General features: G+C 38.3%; 1 protein-coding gene across 3 annotated transcripts in view; it reads right to left on the bottom strand.

Moving 5' to 3' along the window:
* Positions 1–6,612: 6,612 nt before the first annotated feature.
* The window catches only part of TOPBP1 (DNA topoisomerase II binding protein 1), a 50,168-nt gene continuing 40,526 nt past the window's right edge, over positions 6,613–16,254 (bottom strand). For 2 of the 3 annotated variants that reach the window (XM_074312855.1, XM_074312856.1), the window contains 5 exons: positions 15,831–15,994; positions 14,696–14,833; positions 13,322–13,411; positions 12,971–13,132; positions 7,066–7,836 (listed from right to left, as the gene is read on the bottom strand). In XM_074312855.1, coding sequence (XP_074168956.1) covers positions 7,693–7,836; positions 12,971–13,132; positions 13,322–13,411; positions 14,696–14,833; positions 15,831–15,994 — 698 coding nt within the window. In that variant the 3' untranslated portion in view covers positions 7,066–7,692. Of the gene's footprint in view, positions 7,837–12,970; positions 13,133–13,321; positions 13,412–14,695; positions 14,834–15,830; positions 15,995–16,254 lie in introns of all 3 variants that reach the window. The other variant, XM_019725913.2, reaches the window with a different exon arrangement.

The raw sequence follows: 16,254 nt of genomic DNA on the forward strand, positions 1-16,254 counted from the left end.
TCTGTACCCACTTTGTTGAGAGTTTTTATCATAATGGACATTGAATTTTGTCAAATGCTTGTTCGCCATCAATTGAGATGATCCTGATTTTTATCCTTCATTTTGTTAATGTGGTGTATCACAGATGTTGAATCATCTTTACATCCCTAGAATAAATCCCACTTGATCATGGGGCATGATCCTTTTAATGTATTGTTGAATTCAGCTGTTTTGTTGATGGTTTTTGTATCTATGTTCATCAGAAATATTGGGCTGTAATTTTCTTTTCTTGTTGTGTCCTTGTCTAATTTTGGTATTGGGGTCATGCTGGCCTCATAGAATGAGTTTGGCAGTGTTCCTTCCTCTTCTATTTTTTGGAAGAGTTTGAAAGAAAGATTGGTATTAATTCTTTAAATGTTTGGTAGAATTCGCCAGTGAAGCCATCTGGCCCAGGACTTTTGTTTGTTGGGAGGTTGTTTTTTCTTTTTTTTTTAAAGATTTTATTGGGGAAGGGGAACAGGACTTTATTGGGGAACAGTGTGTACTTCCAGGACTGTTTCCAAGTCAAGTTGTTGTCCTTTCAATCGTAGTTGTGGAGGGTGCTGTTCAGCTTCAACTTGTTGTCCTTTCTGTCTTAGTTGTGAAGGACGTAGCTCAGCTCCAGGTCCAGTTGTCATTGCTAGTTGCGGGGGGCGCAGCCCACCATCCCTTGCAGGACTCGAGGACTTGAACCAGCAACCTTGTGGTTGAGAGCCCACTGGCCCATGTGGGAATCGAACTGGTAGCCTTCGGAGTTAGGAGCATGGAGCTCCAACCACCTGAGCCACCGGGCCGGCCCTGTTGGGAGGTTGTTTTGATTACTGATTCAGTCTCCTTACTTGGTCTATTCAGAGTTTTAATTTCTACATGATTCAATTTTGGTAGGTTGTGTGTTCCTAGGATTAATTTCTTCTAGATTGTCTCATTTATTAGCATATAGTAGTCACTTAGGATCCTTCATATTTCTGTGGTATCAGTTGTGACATGTTTTTTTTTTTCATTTCTGATTTTGAGTCCTCTTTTTTTCTTGGTGAGTCTAGTTAAAGATTTGTCAATTTTGTTTATCTTTTCAAAAACCAGCTTTTAATTTTGTTTATCCTTTGTACTGTGTTTTTAGTTTATTTCATGTATTTCTGCTCTGATCTGTTATTTCCTTCCATCTACTAACTTTGGGCTTAGTTTGTTCTTTTTTTTTTCTAGTTCCTTGAGGTGTAAAATTGTGTTGTGTTTTGAGATCTTTCCTGTTTTTTCATGTAGGCATTTATTGCTATGAACTTCCCTTTTAGAACTGCTTTTGCTATATCCCATAAATGTTGGTATGTTGTATTTCCATTTTGATTTGTTTCAAGATATTTTTTAATTTCTCTTTTGATGTCTTCTTTGACCCACTGGTTAAGTTCATGTTGTTTAAATCTGCACATATTTGTGAATTTTCCAGCTTTCTTCATGCAATTGATTTCTAGTTTCAAACCATTGTAAGTTGGAAATGATGCTTAATATGATTTCAGTCTTCTGAAATTTATTGAGACTTGTTTTGTGGCCTTACATACGATCTGTCCTGGACTGTGTTCCTTCCATGTGTGCTTGAGAAGAAAGTATGTTTTGTTGCTTTAGGATGGAATATTCTGTATATATCTATGAAGGATGTCTGTTTCCTTCCCAAGTTAGGGAAGTCTTTCTTGCTTCCTTCCTTCTTCCTTTTTCCTTCCTTTCTTTTTCTTCCCTCCTTCCTTTCTTCCTTTTTTCTTATTTTTTTACACTTATTTAGACATTCAATACTATTTTATATCAATTTCAGGTATACAGCATCGTGGTTAGACCATTATTTCTTCATGTATTTTTTCTGCTCCTTTCTCTCTCTGTTCTCCTCCTGGGACCCCTACAATGTGAATGTTGGTCCACTTGATGATGTTCCATGAGTCCATTAAGCTATCTTCATTATTTTTTATTCTTTATTCTTTTTGCTACTCTGATTGGATAAGTTCCACTGCCCTGTGTTTGAGTTCACAACCTGTCTTCTGCTTCATTCAGTCTGCTGTTGAACTGTTCTGGTGTATTATTCAGTTCAGTTATTGTATTCTTCAGCTCTGTGACTTCTGTTTGGTACTTTTTTATATTTTCTGTCTTTTTGCTGAAATTCTCACTTTGTTCATTCATTGTTCTCCTGAGCTTGGTGAGCATCTTTATGGTCATTATTTTGAACTCTTTCTCAGGTTCGGCATTTTTATTAACTTTTTTTCTGAGGTTTTTATCTTGTTCTTTCATTTGGAACATATTCCTCTGTTTCTCCATTTGCTGAACTCTGTGTGTTGGTTTCTATGCATTAGATCAAACAGCCACCTCTCCCACTCTTGAGTTGCCTCATGTAGGAGATGAACCTTATCGTTCAACCCTGCCCTAGCTCCCGGTTGTCTCTCAAACTTTGTGTTTTCCCAAGCAGCCTACTTTATTCTTAGTGGCTCCTGGTAGTTGAGGGTCTGTCAGTACCCCAAAGGGGAGGGGATCTGTCAGCATCTATATTCTGGCTGATTGGAAGCTAGAGCCTCAGGCAGCAGCTTTCAAGTATGCAAATATACCTTTTTTCAAGGGAAGAATGGGAAATGGGCATTTTTGTCTGCTTCCTCTGCACTGAATCCTGGGGTGATAGCCAGTTAAAAACTTTGTTTGCTACTGTTCTGTTGAACCCGTGAACACATGCCCCACTGGTCCCCAAAGTCAGGCTATTAAAGGAAGTGTCCTCTGGTTGGTAGCCACAAAAGCTAGGGTGCCAGACATTGTCTTTCTTGGAGACACCAACAAACTGGGCAGACTAGGGGGGAGAGTACAAAGATGGTGCCTGCCATGCCCTTCCCCCCATTTCTAGAGAGAATTATAGTTGGCACCTAGGTGTGTGTTTAATTAGAAGCTTGCCCTCAGGCCAGAGCTATGAAGATAAGCTAATAGGCCACTTTCGCAGAAAGACCAGGGTTGCATTTACAGTCTGCTGTTTCTGCATTGTGTCCTGCGGGGTGGGAGCCAGTTAAGAACTGTTTCTCTGTTACATAATCCCCACTGGCTACCAGAGCCAGGCAATCAAGGGGTATTTTCTGGGTGGCAGCCGCAAAACTGGGCCACCACACTTGCACAAAAGCTCCTTTTCAGGAGCTAATTGGAGCGAGGCAGAAGGAGAGTGTGAACATAGTGCCGCACTCTGAGGTGTCTGGAGGGGACTGTAGCCTGCTCTTAGAAATGTGCTTCAGGAGAAGCCTGCCCTCCAGGCTGTAGCTGCGAACATATGCTAATAGGCCTCTTTCGTAGAAAGACTGGGGTGTGTGTTGCAGTGTCAGTCCCTGGAATGGCCCTGGGGGAATGTGCGTTGGGGGTGGTACTACTAGTTAAGAACTGTCTATTTGTTACTGTATGGGCCCACGAATGAAAGCTCTGCTGGCCACCTGAACCAGGCAATCAAAGGGTGTCCCCTGCGCAGCAGCCACAAAAACTACGGCACCAGATGCATACACAGGATACAGCAACCTACCGTGTTTCCCCGAAAATAAGACCTGCCGGACAATCGGCTCTAATGCATCTTTTGGAGCAAAAATTAATATAAGACCCGGTCTTATTCTCCTATAAGACCAGGTCTTATAATACAAAAGATAATATAATACCAGGTCTTGCATTAATTTTTGCTCCAAAAGACATATTAGAGCTGAGTGTCCGGCAGGTCTTGTTTTTGGGGAAACACGGTAGACTGCAGCAAAGAGCACTGTCTATGATAGTGCCCACTCTGAGGGCTCTGGAAAGGATTACAGTTGGCCTTTCTGTGTATATTTGGTTAGAAGCCTGCCCCTCAGCCTACAGCAATGAAGATAAGCTATTCGATCTCTTCCACAGAAAGAATGGACATTTCTATTTGCCTCTCTTGTATGCACTGGGGTGTAGCTGGTTAAAAACTTTCTCTGCTTGTTACAGTCCTATGGGACACACAAACATGAGCCCCACTGGCCACCACAGCCAGGTGATCAAGAGGTGTTCCCTGGGTAGCAGCTGTGAAAATCAGGGTGCCAGACAAGTGCACAGGCTCCTTTCTGGAAGATACCAGTGACCTGGAACGAGGCAGAGGAGAGCACAAAGATGGTGCTCGTTGGCCTCCATCTTTGGAGAGCATTTCAGTAGGCCCCAAGATGTGTGCTAAATCACAAGCTGGACCACAAGCTTTAAGATAAGCAAGTAGGCCTCTTGCACAGAAGGGCTGGGCACTTTCCAGTTGGCTGCCTCTGTGCTGGGTCCTGCGGTGTGTGAGTCCACAACAATCCTAAGTTTTGATTGATTGTACATAGTTAAGATCTGGAGGCTTGATCAAACTCAATGGGGCTAGCGGCAAGAATACTTCATAGATGTTCTCTGTTTCCTATTGCATCACATCAGGAGTTATGTCTGGTTGTTTTCTTGAGTGATCAGTGAATTTAAGTATTATCAGCTTGATCCATCATTATAAAATTCCCTATTTGCCTAGATCTATTTCATTTGTTGTAAAATGGTTTGCTTCTATCATTTTTTCTGCACTTATTACCTGGAATGATTCTAATAAAGAAGAGTTTTCCCTCAACTGTCAGGTTATCCTGAAACGCAGTTCCTACTGACGGGACAGGACAGGATAATTGCTTGATTCTTTCATTTATCAGTTTTTGTTGCTTTACAAATTTTCTTCAACACTCTTTTATGTCTCGAAAAAGCCTCAAGTATCTGTACCATGGCTTTTCTTCCCATAAATAACCTCATAAGTTTAAAACACTTGATAATTTTAGTTGCAAATTCCCAAATGCTGAAGAAGCATGAGATGGCTCTGCCAATGGGCTGACAGTACTCACAGGGTGGTAGGAACACACAGCTCTGGTGCCTGGCTTGTTGGCAGATCTAGACTGAAGTGTTTTTAAGGCTATAGGGCAGGGATCCACACACTATGGCCCACTGCCTATTTTGTATGGCCACGAGCTATGAATGGTTTTGGGGAAAATGCCATAAAGCCCTGGCCCACAAATCTTACGATGTTTACTATCTGGACTTGTTCAGTTTGCCAACCCCTGAAATAAAGCAGTACGTATTAAAGCACCTCTGGGTGAAAGTTTTATCTGTGAAATAATACGGTTGGATTAGAGCAGTGGTTTGTTTTTTTTGGATGGGAAGTCACAGATCTTAATTCTAAAACTGAGCTTTATTCTAACAATGCACATACACAGAATTGTCCATTCCCAGGCATTACGGCCACAGGTTACGAACCTTTGCACCACAAGACTGTATTAGCCTGCTCGGGCTGCCATAAAATAGCAGACTGGGTGCCTTAAACAGAAATTTCTGTTCTGGAGGCGAGACGGCAATCTTAAGATCAGGTACTGCCTGGGTGGTTTCTGGTGCGGCGTCTCTTCCTGACTTGTATCTAGTGCCTCCTGGGCCTTCATGTGGCCTCTCCTTTCCTCTGTGCACACACACTCCTGGTCTCTTCTCACAAGGCCACCAGTCCTACTGAATTAGGGCTCCACCCATGTGACCTCATTTAACCTGAATTACCTCCTTAATGGCCCTGTCTCCAGAGTCACACTGGGGGTTGACTTCAACATATGAATTTGGAGAAACATATGAAATGAATTTGGAGAAACATATGAAATTCAGTCCATAACACTGTAAATACTGAGTAGAACTGTGTTGTGTCTGCACTAAGGATCCTGCCTCTAGCTCTGAGACCATGTGGTCTAGGTGGTTTGCTTCTGAATCCCAGCCACCACCTTACATGTTAATGTTTTTCAGGTCAGAATAATGCACAAGGAAATTCGTGGAGGAATCTGAGGTGCTAATTTGTGTCACAGATTGAAATACGGTAGCAATCCTGAGAAACTAGGTATAGAATAATCAAGGAAAGCTTTTCTTTTCCTTTTAAATGAGACCTATATTTGGAATGATTTGCATGTAGGAAGACCTTGCTCGCATTAGGTCATTTACAGACTAAGTTAAAGCCAGAGTTGAAATGGTTTATATAGGATGTGGACAGATTCTGGAGAGTCAGGAGAAGTTGAGATCTGGAGCCTCAAACTTGTAAATTATGTCTCTAAGACCTAAACTGGGAAAATAGTTCATAATTTTGACAGAAAATGATAAATTAGGTAATTTTATCTGGGGTAGGAAAAAGATCAACACAGTAAGTTTTGAAGAGTGGTAACTACTTCAGAGAATTTTTAATTGGTGAAATTCTGGGTAAATTTACTGCAAACAACTTATGAAATGACCTAAGCTGACATAAAATGGCTGTGATAAAATCCGGCTTGTGAGGTGTTTGTTTGGGGGGGGGGGGGAGCAGGAGTAGTTTCTGTGACCATGCTACCTATTTGGCTGTGCAGGAATGTGTTGTCCTAAGCTGTGAGTTAGCTCAAAGCTTTCAGATTTGAGGGGCCAATTCTCTTGAGGGGCAGGGACAACCTCTACTCCATTTAGAGGAAAAGCTGATAAAAACTTCAAGTTTTTTTTTGTGTCTAAATTAAGAAATTCAACCCTTTATTGTCTGAGTTTGCCTTTCAAAGAATCATTAGGAATTGAACAGTTACATAAAAATTACAGTCCTGATTCTAATAAAAGGTTTTTATTAATCCAATAGAACAGTATTCTAAATAAAAAAACATGAGAAACATAACTAGCAATTTGTTTGTTTTTTTTTCCACCTTTCTTCTGCCTCCCTCCACCCCACTCCGGTTCAAGCCGTTGTTTCTCAGTCTAGTTGTGTAGGACACAGCTCCCTGGCCCATGCTGCCTGCCAGCCATTCACACTGGCCACTGGCTGCTCCTGGCAGCACATGGCAGCTCATGCCGACCTCCGGCTGCTCACAGCAGCCCAGCTCCAGAGAGCCGTTGTTCACAGTCTTAGCTGTAGAGGGCACAGCTTACTGGCCCATGTAGGAATCCAACCTGCGACCTCGGTGTTAGGAGCTTGGCAGTCCAACCACCTGAGCCACCTGGCCAGCCCTGCAATTTGCTTTTTAAGCTAAGTTTTACGAATATTTTATTGCTTCAACAAGAGAATGAATGCCAGGGTACTTTTATTTTTAAAATCTATTTTAACAACTAATTTGAGTCATTACTTTTATTCTTTATTGTCTTTATTTTCCAAGTCTGGCGCCCAAACTTGGCGAACATCATGGAGATTTCTACATACATATACATATATACACCCATATTTAAGTTTAAAGCCTCAGTTCCTCATTAAACCTTGTGCTCAGGCTCCTGTTAAAAAGAGGTAAAATGGTGAGAAGATAAAAATCAGGGAAAACACAAATAAATCCCAATTGACAACTTCCTTGTTATGAATTAAAGCAGACATTTCAAGGCAAAATCCATCACCTTGCTAATGAAACTTCCACTAAGCTACAGCCTCAGATATTTGTAAGAAAATAAATAAAATTCCCCTTACACACTTCAATGTGGTTTAATGACAAGCAGCCGAGGAGTTCAGATAACTATCCATTCAGAAACAGTTAATACTTCAGTGGTTAAAATTTCAGGTGTTAAAAACCAACTTCAAACGGGTTCATCGTTATACTCTGATACTAAATTCTTCAGGTACTTGTCTCTAAATTACTATACAAATCCATTCTGGCTTTTAATTTAAAAAAAAACATTTACTGTTTGGCAACTAAAGAGCAGATATGATTAGTGTACTCTAGATCGTTTGATTTTATTGTTCTCTGTAGAAGCTTTCCTCTTTTGTGATAATCCAGGCCCAGGTTCCTTATTATTTTGAAGAAATGAAACAGCTTCTGGTAGACAGTAATTTTCTACTCGAGGAGGGGTTTCCTATGAAAGAGGGGGGAAAAAAAACCCAACATTATTCATTTTTTCCCCAGATTTAAAACTGTTCAATGATTGGGTAATAAATTACTCTGTTTTTTGACCACAGAAATTTTAAAAGGAAAATGTATAATCATTCCTAGGTTCTTGCAAAGAAAATATTTGTCTTTCAAGGTATGCTATTTAGCACGTGTCACATTTAGAGAACAGTCCCTGCTTGACAATCTCACCTGTTATTGAGCTGATAGTTTAGGCAAGTGGGGCTAGCTAAGACCTTAATAATGGTTTTTATCTGTAAAATATGGATTAAATACAAAATATGGAAAACATGGATAAAAGTATGTGACATGCTTAATGTAAGTTTTTGAAGTTTTACTTGACCTTTACAATAAACACGTGAGAAGTATTTTTTATTTCTGTTTTACAGATAAAATAAAAAAGGTTAAATAACACACTCAGTGTTTCATAACTAGCCAGGTGGCAAAGCCAAAATTCACACACTTCTCTATTTGACTTCAAAACCCTTGTTTTTCTCACAATCAGATTCCAACATAAAAGAAAAGGGCCTCTGCCCCCCACCCCCCATAAGTACAATAAAACTTACACATAAGACCTCAGATAACCAAAGCAATCTTGAGAAAGACCCCACCACCCAACAAAACTAAAGGCATCACACGTCTTGACTTCAAACTCTATTACATGGTTATAGTAATCAAAACAGTATGGTACTGACATAAAAGACAAACAGATCACTGGCATAGAAGAGACCCAGAAGTAAACCCACACATATACAAGGGGGGAAAAGGATAGTCTGTTCAATAAATAGTGCTGGGAAAACTGGACAGATATATGCAAAATAACAAAAATTGGATGACTATCTTACAACATATACAAAAATTAACTCAAAAACTAAGACCTGAAACTACAAGACTCCTAGAAGAAAACATAGGTGTAAGTTTCTTCACATCAGTTTTGGCAATGATTTTTTTGGATTTGACACCAAAAGCAAAGACAATAAAAGCAAAAATAAACAAGTGAGACTAGATCAAACCAGAAAACTTCTGCACAGCAAAGGAAAACAATCAACAAAATGAAAAGGCAATGTACTGAATGGCAGAAAGTATTTGCAAATCACGTATCTGATAAGCATCTAAATAGCCAAAATATATACAAAAATCATACAATTCAACAGCAAAAAAACCAAACTGATTAAAAATGGGCAGAGGCTCTGAACAGACATTTTCCAAAGAAAATATACAGATGGCCAGCAAGTACATGAAAAAGTCCTCAACATCACTAATCATCAGGGAAATGCAAATCAAAACCACAATGAGGTATCACGTTACAACTGTCAGAATATCTAGCATCAACAATACAAGAAATAGTAAGTATTGGCAAGGATGTGGAGAATAGAGAACCCTTGTGCATTGCTGGTGGGGATGTAAACTGATACGGCCACTGTGGAAAACAGCATGGAGGTTCCTCAAACAATTAAAAATAGAACTACCATACGATCCAGCAATTTCACTTCTGGGTATTTATTCAAAAGAAACAAAAACACTAACTTGAAAAGGTATCTGCATCCAATGGTCACTGCAGCATTATTACCAACAGCCAAGATATGGAAACAACCTGGGTGTCCATCCATAGATGAATGGATAAAGAAAATGTGACACACACAGGAATATTATTCCGCCATAAAAAAGAAGGAAATTTTGCCATTTACAACATGGATAGATCTTTAGGGCATTATCCTAATATAACAACATAGATGGATTTTGAAGGCATTGTCCTAAGTGAAATAAATCAGACAAAGGCAAATACTGTATGATCTCATGTACATGTGGAATCTAAAAAAAAGAAAAGACCAAAACAAATTTCAAAACTCAACAGGTACAGAGAACAAACTGGTGGTTGCTGGGGGGGTGGGGGGGGGGCAAATGGGTGAGGTTCGTGAAGAGGTACAAACTTCCACTTATAAAATACGTAAGTCTTGGGGATATACAGTACAGCACAGTGTAAAATTAATAATGCTGTGTAGTATATCTGAACATTGCTAAGACAATAAATCTTGCAAGTTCTCAACTTATCCTTTAGGCAGATCAGAAGACTCCTCTCTCACGCAAGAAAAACAATTCGAGAAGCACACAAAGGTATGAATCTAGGAAAAGGGTCTCCAATAACTGGTCTATCCAGATTTCACCCAGCCCCAAACTGACAAGACTGAACCATTTATGTGCTCAATACTTCCAATCTGCTTTTTATCACCTAATTCTAATCATGAGCAGAAAGCCAATAATTACCAGATATCTGATCAATTCCTCTAACACAGAAGATAAAGATCCAAACAAAGAGGTAACTTAGGGGAAGCAGAAACTATGCAGAGATAAGAAAACTTTAAAAAAAAAAAAAAAAAAAAAAAAAAGGTATGCGGCAGCTGGATGGCTCAGTTGATTGGAGTGTGAGCTCTGAACAACAGGCTTGCCGGTTCGATTCCCACATGGGTCAGTGCGCTGTGCCCTCCATAACTAGATTGAAGACAATGAGCTGCCGCTGAGCTGCTGGAGGGGTGGCTGGATGGCTCAGTTGGTTAGAGCGCAAGCTCTCAACAAGGTTGCTGGTTCAATTCCCGCATGGGATGGTGGGCTGCGCCCCCTGCAACTAAAAATTGAAAACAACAACTGGACTTGGAGCTGAGCTGCACCCTCCATAACTAGATTGAAGGACAACTACTTGGACTGATGGGCCCTGGAGAAACACATTGTCCCCCAAGGTCTCCCAATTAAAAAAAAAGAAAAGTGAAATGCTGAATAGCTTTAAAAAAAAAAGTATCACTAAATCCTCTGAGAACTAAGAGATGGTACTGCATCCTTGAAACAAAAGAATGTTATTAAGATAATAAAATGTATATTCAGAAAACTAAAAAAGGTGATTATTGAAAACACAACAGCAAAATGAAGTTGATAGGTGTGGGAAAATCAAACAGAACCTCTCAAAACGTATAGTATAAACATAGGTGAGAAGTAAGAAAATCCAACATCTCAATAGAAGTGTACCAGAGAGAACAGCAAGTGGAGGAGAAAAAAAATCATCACTGAAATAATTCAAGATTTCCCACAACTAAAAGATGTAAGTTACCAGATGAGAAAGGGCCCACCAGGTGTCTGGCATAATATAAATAGACCATCATATTATTTTGAAATTTCAGGAAACTGGGGATAAGGAACTTCCTACTAGTTTACAGTTACATATAAAGGATTATGATTCAGAATGGTTTTGGAATACTCGACAGCAATACTCGGATCAAGGAGACATAGCAATCAAAAGTCTAAGAGAAAATAGTTTCCAATACAGAATTTGGTGCCCAGCCAAACTATCAGTCAAGTGTGAGCATAGAAAAAATAATTCTCAGACACAGAATGTCTCAAACAATTTACCTCCACTGTTCTCTTTCTTAAGAAGCTACTAGAAGATGACCTCCATCAAAATGAAAACAGACCAGGATATGACATGGGATTCAGAAACAGGAGATCCAACAGAGAAGAGAGATAAAGGGTACGCATGGAGATGCTGGTATGACAGCTGTGCACAGAAGTAGGTAACCATGCAGATAGGAGCAATGTGAGTAAGGCCATGTTGAATGCTGTCATCACCAAGATCCTTGTGGCCACCGCACCTAGTTTTTAACTTGAGGTAAGAACACACTGGGGTGAGTCTATCTCAAAAGTTTTATCTGTGCTTGGCGTATCTTGGCCATGAAATTGCTGCTCTTCCCTCCGTAGCCTGCTGTTTCACCTCATGAAAGTGTTCTGTTTTGACCTATATCCGAGGGCTAGAGATAGGCAGTGATGATCTTAAAAATACAGAACAGCTCACTTCCGCAACGTATTCCTCCATACATCTAGTACCTGACACATATTACAACCCTGAGAAAGGCAGGGACACAACCAAAATTCAGATAGTAATTACTTCTGGGGGGAAGGAAGGAGATGCAAAAGGGGAGGAGCAAAAGGGAATGCCTATGGAACTAGCAATCTTGTATTTCTTTCTTTTTTAAAAGTTTTTATTGGGGAATATTGGGGAACAGTGTGTTTTTCCAGGACCCATCAGCTCCAAGTCAAGTCATTTTTTTGAATGTAGCTGTGGAGGGTGTAGCTCACTGGCCCTTGCGGGAATCGAACCGGCAACCTGGGTGTTAGAGAGCACTATGCTCTAACCAACTGAGAAAACTGGCCACCAAATCTTGTATTTCTTATTCTGGATCCCTAGATGACATTTTGCTATTTTTTAACCAGTACATATGTTTTATATACTTTCTTATTAAGAAAAGAAAATGAAATGAGAATGTATGTACAAACACTAAGTCCAACAGAATACATGCAATTAATAATTACTGGATCTTGTCTTAGATGGCAGCTGTATACCTGAAATGATCAGGAATTTTTGGAGGACATGAAATTAAGTATGCCCCACTGCTTTATGCCAAAGGCTTCATGTTTATGTTTTAGGAATTCTTTTTATTAAACCCTAAGCAACTCGTAAACATAAGCAGCAAAAATCACAAGGCAGGCAGAATTCTGGCTTCCCTTATTTCTATGCCATTCTGTTTGAAATCCTTTATAGTAGGACATTTATGATCATGTGTCATACTTTGCTGATTGCTGATGGAATTTTAGGCACTCTGGTGTCAGGAAGATTTTTCTTTGCCCATCAAATCACACAACATGGGCCAATTCTGAACATGAGTGTAGTGAGCCCTCCATATAGCAAGTGCTTGACTTACCTTAGTGTCTAACACAGGTATTTACTGTATATCAATGCAAAAGGTCAAAAAAGCTAACGAACCCTTGGGTAAATGTTTCTCCTGGATTCCTGGAATCAATTTCTGCTTTATATTCCAACATCTAAAAGAACACTTTTAGCAGTACCTAGATTTTTATACCTAGCTCATATTTAACTTCCAAGCTAAATGTTTACATATGTGTTCATTATTATAAAAAACAATAGAAAGGGGTTAAATAGAGAACAGGAAACTAACATTCTATCAATAACAAGCCAAGGGTTTTGCTGTGCAGTTACTTCTCTATGAATATAAGCAGATCTCTGGTAATGAGGAGGTCAAGGACAGAATCTCACAAACCTGAGTAAGATAATCAGCAATGTATTCTGTTTTCAAGCAGTACACATTCTGAGCAGCAGCTTCTGCTATATTAAGTCCGGAATCATCTGGTTTCAGTTTATTGAAGTCAGAAAAGAGATGTGTGGCTTCTTTAAATAAAGATACAGAATGACCAGGTAGCACCTAATGAAAAAACAAGAAGCACCACAATCTATCAGTGTCCCAAAGTAATTCAACTGTACAACCTGTACTTAAGGATTACCATCTCACTTAAGGATTGCCATTTGGTACAGAAAATCAAAAACCAATCATAGCAATCTTGGTTAGAAAATAATTATGTAAAACACTGAGTAAGCTGATTTCACTACAAACCTTTGCTCCTCCTGACTGAAGAAGGCGTTTAAATCCTGCTTCTCGGGACTGATCAACATGTAATATAACCTTCCACCCACTAAATGCACCCTACAAATGAAAAAATAATCAGTATTGAAATTATTTGGAAAATAAATGACAGAATAATACAGATAATATTTTATCTGTAGACAAAGTTTACATCAATGAATAATCTTGTTAACCTTTACTTTTGCCATAGTGGTAACTGTGTCTGGTCAGAATACTGTGAAACATATAGCCATGGTGTCTGACACACAGTACACCATCAATAAATACTTGAAGAATGAAGGAAAATGATTTAATGATTAGGTAACATTAAACAAAGCAACTTGACTTTTGTCTTTTCTAGTATTTTCATTTTTACAATTAGTCAAGAGTAGAGCCTAAAGCACAATTTCTTAGATTAGATGACTCCTCCATTGTATTTCTCTTGAAAACTTTTGCATATTTGAAATATACAGAATTACTCTAAAAGAAAGAGAATCAAGGCTAACAAGGATTGGAGACAGCAGAAAACAGAACACAACAAAAAGATTATTTAACTTAGGCGTTCTTAACCTTTTCAAGCCATGGACTCCTTTCAGTCTGGTGAAAACTATGGACCTGTTCTCTAAATAATTAAAAAAAATAATAGCTTTATTTTGTAATTTTCATACCATATGAATAATGTCTTTTAAATGTTCAAAATAAAGTATAAAAGATTACAAAGGAAACAATTTTACTAAAAATTATCAAATTATTTAAAAAATTGTGACATAATAGATGTGTTTCTATATTAATGCACTAAATCAAAACTAGTGGTGAATCAAATAACTACTATAATTTTAAGTAGTGATGAACATAAACAGTATTTCAAGATACTTGCAATTATAATGCCAAGAAAAATACCTGACTTCTTTTGCTACTATTAATAGTGTTGTGATTTGCTGCCTAGGCTTATAATTAAAGGAAATAACTTTTAATTACGAGTTTAGTAAAAATAAGGAAGTATTTTTTCCCCACCATCTAAAGTATACAGCTTCGCTGAATTTAATCTACAAACTCCTCTGGACCCCAAATTAAGTACTAAATACCCCTGAAGCTAGATGTTGAAAAAATTCTTTGGAAGAAATACAGTATGGGTCACATTTTTCATATGAATTATTTTTAATATATCTAAGATTACTGTTGATCACAACTAGAGGAATTAACATTAAGCTCAATTTAAAATGCCCAAATTAAGTGTATTAATCAAGGGATAAAAGACAAATAGAATCATTATTTTGTCAAGCAAAGTCTCTTAAAAAAAAATTCTGGAATAGTCATGACATTGAATGCCATTTATACTACCTACATAATTACATATGTCAATACCTCAACAATGCCCGATTCTTGTCTTTGCTGGATTTTTTTTCTCCATCTCATTGCTGCAAGTGCTAGTCTTCGCTGCTGTACATTGATTCCAGTCAAAACATCAAGTATGGAACTACTTCCCCATTCATAGTCTTCTTCCTAGAGAATTAGTCCAACCAACTTTTGAGTTCCTACAATATGTCCTCGAGGAATATACAATCGAATAAGAGTTAAAAACTATGCATTCACTTGTTATAAGTACAGGGAGTACTAGGTAAGCATCAGTTTATGAGTATGGAGGAAATGCAGATTAATTTGGCTTCCAATGAGAACCAAGTACAGTGGTACCTTGGTTATCGAATGTAATCCGTTCTGGAAGACTGTTCAAGTTCTGAAACGTTCGAAAACCGAGGCATGGTTTCCCCACAGAAAGTAATGCAAAATGGATTAATCCGTTCCAGACCTTTAAAATCAACCCCTAAAACTGCAAATTTAGCATTAATTTTACTATCTAATGATACCATAGATCCATAAAATTTACAGTGTTCGTAGACCAAAATGTTTGTCAACGAAGTTTGAAAACCGAGGTTCCACTGTGTATTTGGCTTTTAATTAGAAATTTAAAAAAAAAAAAAAGCATACATTTCTAAGAAAATACAGATAGATAGCTAAACCATAGCAATTGGTAACATTTAAATTATTGGGCTTTACCCACTGTAAGAAGAACTTCACAGAGGACATGGTCTCAGAGGAGCTATGTTTTAACAGCTTGGTACCTGTCTGTGGAAGAGATTCCTAAGGGATTTTGATTGAAAACTTCAAAATCTATATGATTCATACAACTGTGATGATCACTTAAGAACCAAAATAGTTCAAATAGTAAGTTTAATATTTAATGGGCTCACAGTAAAGATAAAAGCCTACAGCGAGATCATCTTAATATTTTATAATGTTATTTCAAGTAAAAAATCCCCACATTCAAATTAAATAAAACTGATGTAACTAGGAATCTGCGTCTATAAGCTCTAAATTTTTTTGTTTTGTTAATATGGACCTTATACAATGAGTATAATCTAACTGGTCATATTTAGTTATTTCAGTTATACGAATGATCAGTGCATGTGCTGGAATCATCTGTATTAATTTGAATACACACCGGCACGAAGCACCCAGCAGTCCTGCAGGCTTCGAGGTAGGAGCGATGAAGCACCCACTTGCCGGCTGCCACTGAGGCTAAATACTTCTCATTTCGAAGGGGATGTCCCACAACAATGTGTGTACAGCTGGGATCAAAGCACTGCTTCTCTATCACTAATCCACCTGAAGTAGAGAAAAATTGGTAGTGCTTTATCGATTCTTAACTTTTTCCTGGGAAAAATATGTCTTAACTTTGCACAGAAATTATTTATAAAATATAAAATGCACCAGATAAACCAAAAAACCTTGATGACAATTATTTTACTTTACATATATATTTTTATTAAACAGTATTTATTATGAAAATTTAAAATACAAAAGTCGATAAAATAAAGTAAACCCCCATATATTGGACAACTAGGTTCTAAAATTATCTGGACAAC

This window comes from Rhinolophus sinicus, linkage group LG10, assembly GCF_036562045.2.
Source record: "Rhinolophus sinicus isolate RSC01 linkage group LG10, ASM3656204v1, whole genome shotgun sequence".
In the NCBI taxonomy this organism is placed as follows: Eukaryota; Metazoa; Chordata; class Mammalia; order Chiroptera; family Rhinolophidae; genus Rhinolophus; species Rhinolophus sinicus.